A 10,098-nucleotide genomic window follows, 5' to 3' on the forward strand; every position below is an offset into this window, starting at 1 on the left:
TTACGAGGAGACTGATGCGGGGTCTTTTTTAAAAATAAAACGTTTAGAAATTCAAACCTGACAAAGCTAGATCCCCCAGTTTAACCCTGTGTCTGCCAACCTAATAAATGTGAAATAATCTGCAGGCCCCAGAACATTTACATATTTGTGTTTTTTTTTTTTTAATTATTATTGTAGTTGGAGTCAGCAACGAATTAAGACGTATCCTTCGCCTCCCTTCCCTGCTGGAAAGATTGATTGCCCTTACTATGTGGGATTAAAAACATCATAACGGATATACAGTACGTAATCCCTATTAAGAAATTACTTCCTATGCTCCGCTGTTTATGTGTATAAATATATATATATATATTATTTATATATTATTATTATTATTACTAGGTTATTAGTGGTTGGTTTATTTTTGCAGAATGATATAATAAGCATATAGCTAATTTTATAAGTATATATATATATATATATATATATATATATATATATAAATATAAAAATAGCTATACCTATTTAGGTACGACAGAAATAAAAATACTTACAGCAACAGTTAGTCTTTTCTAACCAATAGAAAGTACGTCCTGTTTAATTTTATTTCTATTGACCGCAAACATAAATGTATTTAAAATGTATATAACGCATAGCATAGATGTTAAAAATGCCTTATGTACCAGGGTAGCGAAATGTAAAATAAAAATGATCCAAACAGGTATTTACTTATATATCGGTTTCGAGCTGCAGCCGCAGTGAAATCTAAATTTCTTTGGCCGCCGTAAAAATCTTTGTTATGTAAATGTGTTGTGCTTGGCGTAGGGCGATGCAAACACATATACTCCCCCCCTTTGGCTTATTAAATTCTTTTAGTGTTTCTCTTTTGCCGACTCGCATTCTGTAACAGGCTTTAGAAATCTTATGCGATAACCCGACAGTGGCACCTATGTACGAGGACAGATATAATTACATTAGAACGGCCTTTAATCCCCTATACATCTGGTTTGCATGACAGGTAGACCATACCATCAGCCTCGATGTCCCATACCCGCTTTACTAGAATATTATTATTAGTTTTTTTTTAAATATTAAAAAGTATATTTTTCAACAATATTGATGATTTCTGCATAGATTAATTAGAAATGTTTCACTAGCGTGAAATATAAAAAAAAATGCACACACTAGAATATTTTTTAGAATATTTTTTCCTTACACTTTTTTCACGTTGCTAATCTGTGAAATGATTTTTAGGGGCACTGCAGCCTTCCATTTAATAGAAAAAAATATTTTTCTGCATTTTTTTTTTTCTTTCTGAAATATCTTCACGTCTGCAGCTGGACTAAGACATAGATTTGGGAGAAAAATACATGGAAACGCTCGCTTATGACAGATATCCATTAGGGGGCTATATGACCCCCCCCCTTACCCTTTAGGAAGCTGTTGAATCAGTTGGATTGGGGAATTAAAACTGAAATTCTCTGGGGTTAAGGAAGGGGTGAAAAAAATTGAAAATCCTCTTTTTTTTTTTCTTAATTCGACAAAAAAAACGTTTTCGGCAGCTGTGCGGCATTAAAAAAAAAATGATATATATATATATATATATATTTCAACTGCTATTTCCATGGAAAAAAAGGAGAAAATTCTTCACTGACAATCCTGGCTGCGCTCCAGTTTCCTAAACAGGTGCTACTTGCATGGAGTTAAAATTTACAGCTTTAAAAGTTGATTAAAAAACAAAACGTATTTCCTTACAGATCACGGTAGACTTAGAGGATAGCAATCTGTGTGCGTTCTAGAAGATTATTCTAATGTACTCTATACATAATTTACTAGCTCAATCCAGGAAGCAGAGTATCCGATACTGTATTCGCGTTCAAGGATATATTTCCCAAGCACCATGAATGTTCCTCTATCAAAGGCAAGTCATCCTGCGGACGCAACTCTCGTAACCAGAAGATGCCTCAGATGTTTGGAGAAGGTTTCGATTTTTACTTATTTAGCCCCAAATTCTCTTTCTTCTGCCTCGCCGAGCACACTTTATTAGTATAAACCACTGGTGTCTGAAACTTGCCTACAAATACGTTATTTACCAGCCTTTCGCAAACACCGGACCTTCGACAGGATGGGGTTTTCAATAGAACCCTCATTGTGCTACAACCTCGCTTCAATGCCTCGGGTATCAAATAAGCCGATCAAGACATTGCAGTGCTCAACGGTCTGGCACACAAAGGGTTGAACGGCACAAGCTTGGGAATTGTTCAAGCGCTTATTCTGTAGGCATTCGTATCAGGGCAAAGATTCAATGTATGCTACACGAGCTGTGAAGCATATCACACTTAGAGGCAATTGAATGGATCCGGACTACTTTGCCTCGAATGATAGAGAGGCGGCTACCAAATGGGACAGCAGCTAAAGCATTTAGAGTTATTATTGATTTATATAGCGGCCTCATATTCTGCAGCGCTGTACAACGGGTAAACAGGACATAAGTAGTGCATCGGATAACAAAAGATAAGGAGGCCAACAATATGATGCAGAATACTTTTATATAAAGTATACATAATGCAGTAAGACAGCCATCACCTAACGTGTGCTGTCCAAAGATTATATATATATATATATATATATATACACGTGTGTGTGTGTGTGTGTACATATATTTAGGATGAATCTAAAATGTTTCGTTTAATATAAAGATGAAGAAAAACAAAAGAACTCTTTCATAATTATGGCAAGAATTTTCTGAAACAGATTAACAAGTACGTTTAAAAACACTCTCGCTCCCCAACATTTATACAGCCAAAAACAAACAAAACTAAACACACCAGCATTTAATAAAAAATAAATCTATATATAGATTTATAAATATATATAGTGTGTGTGTGTGTAACACTGAGAAGCAGAATAAGACACCACATCGGGTTAAACCGAGACACTGCTGCCCCCCCATTACAACTAATTTAAATATTACTAAATATATATATATATATATATATATATACACAGTAGCAGCCGGTAATCAGTAATGTACAGTACTGCATTCCAGGCATAATCTAGAAGAACCTCATTGCCAGGCTATTGATCCCTGAGCGGAGTCTAACAGGAAACCCTAGTGCCATAAAATATACAGATTAACCAAAACATGCGTCTTTAACAATCATATCTACAACTAGAAAAAAGAGCGTCTATTTTACATACTAAAGAAAATCTAAGGACAAGCTAACAAGATTAAAATACTAGGTGTGCAAACATTCTGCTACTTTGTGTGCTCAAGATGCGAGACAGCTGCGGAGAGATGTCAGACTTTATTTATTTTAAATTTAATACATTTGTTTAAGTCTTTCCCGCGTTTCTGATTGCCTTTGCGTGTTAGATGCATTACAAAGAAAGGAACGTCACTTACATGTAACGCAAGGTAAAATGGAATAAGTTCTACGTCACTGGAAGGGTGGTAGATAAGTGGAACGGCCTTCCAGCGGAAACGGTAGAGGTTAATACAGTGAGGGATTTTAAACATGCATGGGGTAGGCTCCTGAATCTAAGACAAGACCAACGACTGATTAAGATCCGAGTCTTTATATCAGGAATAAAAGGGGCAGACCAGGTGGGCCGAACGGGTCTTATCTGTCTAATTGTACGCTTCTATGAATCGGTTAGTAGCAGAGTTTTTTTGTCAGGTAGTATGAGACAGCGTGTGGGGTTAGAAAGCACTGAACCAGACACTTTGCATGTTCTGATTCATACTATTTGTTCTGAGTTTTAAAGTTTGTATTAGAGGTGATAAGGTTTGTGAACACTGAATAACCCCTTCACTGCCAGAGACACGCAACTCAAGTTCCAGTGAATCCCAGCCAGACACAACGCTATAGGTACCTGCGGACGACACTATAGGTGCCTGCGGACGAGGAATAAAAGCCTGTGCAAATCTTGGCAAAGGTTCTTGCGTTTTAAATTGGAGGAGAGGACATTCGAACAAAGGAGTTCGGCCAAATCTGTTCACCCTTGGACTACAGATTAGCTGCGAGAGGAACCTAAAGCAGCTACAATATGGATCTGTAATCAGTATTCAAACATCAGTGCAACACAAAAGGTCAAATGTCAAAGGGCGATGGTTAGGTGATCATTAGATTGACCCGTGGCCATTCTGCCTAATGAACAGCAAAGACGAAATAAGAATATTACGCACACAAGCAGCTGCTGGACACACTTAGAAAACAGCATGAAATAATGCAAAAAACCCCAAAAACATATATATATATTTTTAAGACTCTCGGCCACAAGGATGCACAGAAAAGTATGTCTTGTCTTAACCCTTAAGATAAAACCAATTTAATATTGGATGGGTTTGCAGTATTATAAAATTATTATAAATAAATAATTTATATATATATATATATATTTATAATATCATATATGATATATTATATCAGTTTAAATTAAAACAGGGCAAATATCCTTTAATTACAAAACAAATACGTTATGTCTGCGGATTGGTCTATGATAATAATGATAATTATATATGCAATGATAAGCTGCACGGGCTTCCTTTAAAGTTAGTCACGCTCTGCACTGTCACCGAGATCAGCGTCTTTCCGCACTTCTGACACATCCTTCTGCGCTCTGCAAAGTCTCGGTGTCATAAATATCGTGGCGCGTTTAAGAAGATTACGCCAGCAGTGATTCCTTAAGACACAATAGAACGTTTACGTTGGAATACTCGAGACTTCATTAACAGCCTACGTTCTAAATTAGCCTTAGCTAGGTTCTGGGTGTCATTAGCTTGGCCGATCAAAGTGATTGTATAAATTTGTCACCCCCCCCCCCCAAAAAAATAGAAAAGGAACCCCTTTATACAGCGCCACGGAATATGATGGCGCTATATAATTCAATAAACAACAACCTCTAACATATGCCGCACACGCTAGTACAGAATCAAAAACTGCGGTTTTATTATCGTATGTTATTTTTTCTGTTGATATAACCATAGAAGGGAAATGAAACAAAGCACGAAAAAATACAAACACACTTTTCGTTAGTAACTCAAAATATAAAACAAACAATTTTGCACAGCAAAATATGGAGAGAGAAAAAAAAAAAAAAAAAAGCTAAAAAAAAAAATTGACAGGAATCTAGAATAATAATTAATACGGTAAGTTTATGATCCATTTGAAAATGATATGACATCAGTCCCTGATAACGAGTTTTCCTGGTTATTGCCTTTAAGAATGTGGAATTTGTGATGTTACAGAAAATCCAGTTCTGCACCACAACTGTTAAAAAAAATGTTTTTTTAAAAAAAAAAGAAAAATGTGCAGTAATGCCATACAATTTTTTTTGTTTTGTTTATAACTGTATAAATTTGTATTAGCGTTCTAAACAGATTTGCATTTTGTTATATGCTTGCAGGTTATATCTTAGTGCAATTCAGTCCCAAATACTTCAATTTTTGAGGAACACACACAAAAAAAACATTTTTGAATGTAAAATACCCCCTATAGATATAGGTATAGGGGATCCTCCCCTGTTAATACTTTGGTTTTCAAATACAGTCAGTGATAAAGCATGGATTTTTTTTTCAAAAAATACACAACTTTAGGTTGCAAGCACATGCTACTGAAATCTACCATAGGACAAAAAAGAAAATGTAAAAAAAAAAAAATAAAAAAAAATTGTAATTTGTAACCCCTCTAAACATCACGACAGTAAACAATTTAGTGCATCAGTTATTAAAATATCCTACATCTAAATACAGGCCTAACTCGTTCCAATTAATCTAGAACATTCCTTTATCTGTAGCATACATTTATTAAAACGGAGCTAACAAATTCACACGAAAATAAAAATAAAAAAAAACTACAAACCCATGGCATTCCACGTTTGCCAAAAACCAAATTCAAACGAAGGGTGGTTATTTGTCTTAAAATTATTAAGACTTCTTTTTTTTGTAGCTCACAGCATATTAGTCCCAATACAAGTTACTTTTTTTAGAGACACCTTTCAAAGTCCCTCTGAATTGTTTTTTTTATATATATGTATATATTTATATATTTTTGACACATTTGTATAATAAAATCCATTCAGCCTTTTTTTGTTTTTGGAAGAAACATGATCAGTGCATTTTTTTTTTAACTTAAGACTTGCATATTTGAAAAAGCAGGATTTTTATTTTTTTTTTCCGTGTGTTTCTTTCCCTCTAACAGATGCTAAATGTTAACTGGGGAGGGATTAGGCTGCACTTTTTTGTTTTCAACTCAAAAAAGTGATGACGCATAAAAAAAAAAAAACGACAAATAAACATACAAACAAAAAAAAAATGAACATCATGCCATTATTCTTCATTAAGTCCATTTCCAAGCAAAAAACAAACAAAAAAAAAAAGAAAAAAAATAATTATACCATACATGTCCAGCATGCAGGGCCTTCTTAATATTAAAGTCTCTTTTTCCATAAAGTCTTTTCGACAATTAAAAGTTCTTGGTTGCTAAGACACAATAGCAAGCGTAATGCATGAGATGAAAATGGGATATTAATGGTGGGCCAGTCTTACTTTTTGGGGCCAAAGAGTCACATTGAGCATTGAAGATTGATGCACAGTTCAATTTGGCAGGTTGCTTTACGTCTCCATTTATATATATATATATATATCTCTATATATATATTTTTTAGGACCGCAATTCTCAAAAATGATGAATTCAGCGAGATAGTCTAAAAATTCACATTTTTTTTATTGCAAGCTCATATGAAGAAATCAGGATGGCAACATTTTTCTCTGAATTTTTTTTGTCGCTCTTTTTGACACAGCAAGCTCAAAAACTCATGACCTTAAAAACAAAAACAGATAGAAAGAAAATATAAAGTGGATGGTAAGTTTCAAAGAGCATATCTTCATATGAGTGCTAAAAGGAGTCATAGAAATGCAAGACAGAGCCCAAAAAAGAAAATCGTGAAGTAGGGGACATTAATGTAAGGAGGATGAAAATGCAGCCCCAAGTTAACTTAAACATTACTTACAATTACAAAAGACCCCCTCCAAAAACCTACTGGAGACCCCCAATATTTAAAAGATAGACTCCCTACCCCCTTCAGAAAAAATTAGACATTATGGATCAGTAGAGTGCATGAGAACCCATATATTTTAAAGAAGAAGAACGGGTTAATACTAATTAACAGTTACTGAAGACCCCAAGGCAGAGACAGGAGAGAGATGGTGTTAAGATGCCTGTCCCCATAATGACTACTGGTTCTGAAATGTCATTTGATATCTACATGTGATACATTGTTTAAAGTCTGGAACTGCTAAAGGTTGGATGAAGTGTTTGAGGGTGTTGTGTCTACAGCCCAGCGTGTCCCCCATACATGAAAAGCAATGGACCATATGTCCAGTGGGATGAGGGCAAGCACTTGATGATGAACTTGTATATTATAAATGGGAAATCAGTATTAATTAAATCAACGCCGGCTCCACAAGCCACATGTTCTTAAGAGATAAGCCATACACTAGCCAGAGCCTCAAGATCCAACAAGCCTTTACATTGGTAACTTTGGAGTACAAGGTCAATCATGGACATAAAATGATTGAAACTATGGGGGTCATACTGAGAATTTAAAGTAAGAACCCCCAGACTAGTCGTATGAATCGTGCAAGTGGGCTCTAGAACTTTGTGAAGCCAACTCCTTACATTACATGCAACTTTGGGTAAAAATGTTATCGCTACATAATGATTTGGACTTTACTAGAACCCACAAACTAGTAGCATGCATGGGGCAGGTGGGCTTTAGAACTTTGTTGAAGCCTGGCAAGATGGTAAAATACATATATATGGTATAATTAGGGGTAAAATTGTGGCTTGCACCCCTTTTAGTCTCTAATTTAATGTAGGTCAGGGATGTCACAATAACTTTTAAGCCCTTTCTCCCTAAAGCAGTAGGCAGGGGGAGGCTTGTGATATGTGAGGAGCTTGCAAAGGAAAGTTTGGAGAAGCAGCCTAGCGCAACCTACCACCCACCCAGAGGGTACCCCGGGGCAGAGGTGCATCTTGATGGGGACACTCACATGAAATACTCCGGGGAGGAGGGGTTGTCGTTGCTGGAGCCGTTTTCTCGGAAGCCCGTGCCCAGAAGCTTCTCGTACTTGTCCTTGTAGGCGTCCCTCTCCCGGAGCAGCCTGGAGATCTCCTGCTTGAGGTGCTCCACTTGCTGCAGCAGCTGGGTCTTCTCGGACTCCAGGACGTGCCTCTGCTGCACCCGCTTGAATCTGCACGACTGCGCGTAGCCCCGGTTCTTCAGGGTCCTCCTCTTCTGCTTCAGGCGGATCACCTCCTCCTTGCTCACCCCCCGGAGCTGCCGGTTCAGCTCCCGCACGGACATGGTGACCAGCTGCTCGTCCGAGAAGCGATCGTCGAAGTGCAGGTGGTGGTGGTGATGGTGGTGGTGATGGTGGGGTAGACCCCCGACCACCGATGATGAAGAAGACGGGGAGCTGCTGCCACCACCTCCTCCACCTCCTCCTGCCCCTGCAGGCTGCGCCCCTCCCGGGTGCCCTCCGCCGTGGTGGTGCTGGTGGTGGTGGTGCTGGTGATGGGGAGCTCCGTTCTGGGCTGCGGCGGCTGCGATCACTGCAGAGACCACCGCGGCTGCAGAGCCCATGTCTTCTCCCGGGATGCCCCCCGAGGACGGGTACTGCTGCCCCCTAGCAAAGCCATCGTAGCCCTGGCCGAGCTGCTGCTGTTGCTGCTGGGGGGTATTACCGCTGCTGATCAGAGCTTCCACTGCGTCCTCCGGACTGAAGCCCAAAGCCTCCGGGTTAATCTGCTGGGGGTAGGCGCTCATCCAGTAGTAGTCTTCCAGGTGGCTTTTCTGATCGCTCCCGGAGCCCGGGCTGGGGGCCGAGAAGCTCGGGGAAGGGGGCACCGAGCTGCAGGGCGTGCTCATCGGGGTAGAAGAGAGCGATCCCCCGGCGATCAGGCGGCCGCACTGGCTGATGATGCGGTCGCTCTCCACCGGCTCCTTTTTCACTTCAAACTTCATCAGATCGAAGTCATTAACATATTCCATGGCCAGGGGACTGGTGGGCAGGTCGGAGCTGCTCATTGCCAGTTCTGATGCCATCCTTCTGCTGCTCCCTGCCCTCCACAAGGGTTGCAGTGGGGACCCCAAGCTGCTCTGCCCTGGCACCGGGTGAGCCAGTTTTGCTTCTTTTTTTGTCTTTTTTCTTCTTCTTCAGCTCCCCCAAGAAATACTTGCAATCAAAGCAGCCAAGCAATCCAGGCTCCTTCCAGTCACCCTACAGCAGCTGCATCTGTAAGGTCATCCTGCATGGTCAAAAGTCCCTCTTAATGTCTCTTTCTTGACTTTTTAAGTTAAAATGAATGTTCACTGTCTGTAAGAATTCCTTCTCAGAACCTTCAGTGAAGTTTGCAGGAGCTAACGCTGTAGATCCTCCGTCTTCTTCACTCCGTCTCCCTTTTTTTAACCCCTTCCCTCCAAGAAGAATCCACGATAATAATAATAGGTGTTACTGGCAGCAGAATGCAAAACGAAAAAAGTGGCAGAGATAGGGGAGCAGCTGGAAGGAATCTTCAAAGATCATTCAACAGAGCCCTTTAAAAGCATAGCTGAGTTTTATAGCCACCCTGACGTCACTTTGCAAATGGCAAATGGACTGGGGACCATGGACCAATGGGAGCCCACATCCCCAAGCCTCATTAGCATAATAGTGTATAAACTTTCAGAGGAGGGGGGCTGAGAGAGCTGTCAATCACCGGCGATCAGCTGACTGTCAGCTGGGAACTAACCTGGTTTAACTCTTTGTGGTTCGGTGGTACCCTGAAGGACATGGTAGAGATTATCTGGTAAGGTGAGGGGTCTTCGGATCTTCATGTCTGTTTATTTCAGCTGCAGTTATAATGAATGCAATGTTGTGTACTAGGACAGGAGACTAATAAGGGGTTAATTTTAATTTTTTTTTGTGACAATGTTAGGTTGTGTAAATTCTTTTTTAACCATTTCCAGTAAACCATTTTAAGCCAGGCGTTTGGAATGTATTACTAAGGTTAAGAGTATACTTGTTCTTCACATTAAAGAGTTAACAATTAAGATGCTCCTGGTTTAACCCAT

The 10,098-nt window shown here is 39.3% G+C and overlaps 1 protein-coding gene across 3 annotated transcripts in view; it reads right to left on the bottom strand.

Moving 5' to 3' along the window:
- Positions 1 to 9,486, bottom strand: part of MAF (MAF bZIP transcription factor) — a 108,005-nt gene extending 98,519 nt beyond the window's left edge. For 2 of the 3 annotated variants that reach the window (XM_053449185.1, XM_053449184.1), the window contains exon 1: positions 8,036 to 9,486. In XM_053449185.1, coding sequence (XP_053305160.1) covers positions 8,036 to 9,090 — 1,055 coding nt within the window. In that variant the 5' untranslated portion in view covers positions 9,091 to 9,486. Of the gene's footprint in view, positions 1 to 5,915; positions 6,804 to 8,035 lie in introns of those variants that run through there. The other variant, XM_053449186.1, reaches the window with a different exon arrangement.
- Positions 9,487 to 10,098: the final 612 nt, after the last annotated feature.

This window comes from Spea bombifrons, chromosome 10, assembly GCF_027358695.1.
Source record: "Spea bombifrons isolate aSpeBom1 chromosome 10, aSpeBom1.2.pri, whole genome shotgun sequence".
In the NCBI taxonomy this organism is placed as follows: Eukaryota; Metazoa; Chordata; class Amphibia; order Anura; family Pelobatidae; genus Spea; species Spea bombifrons.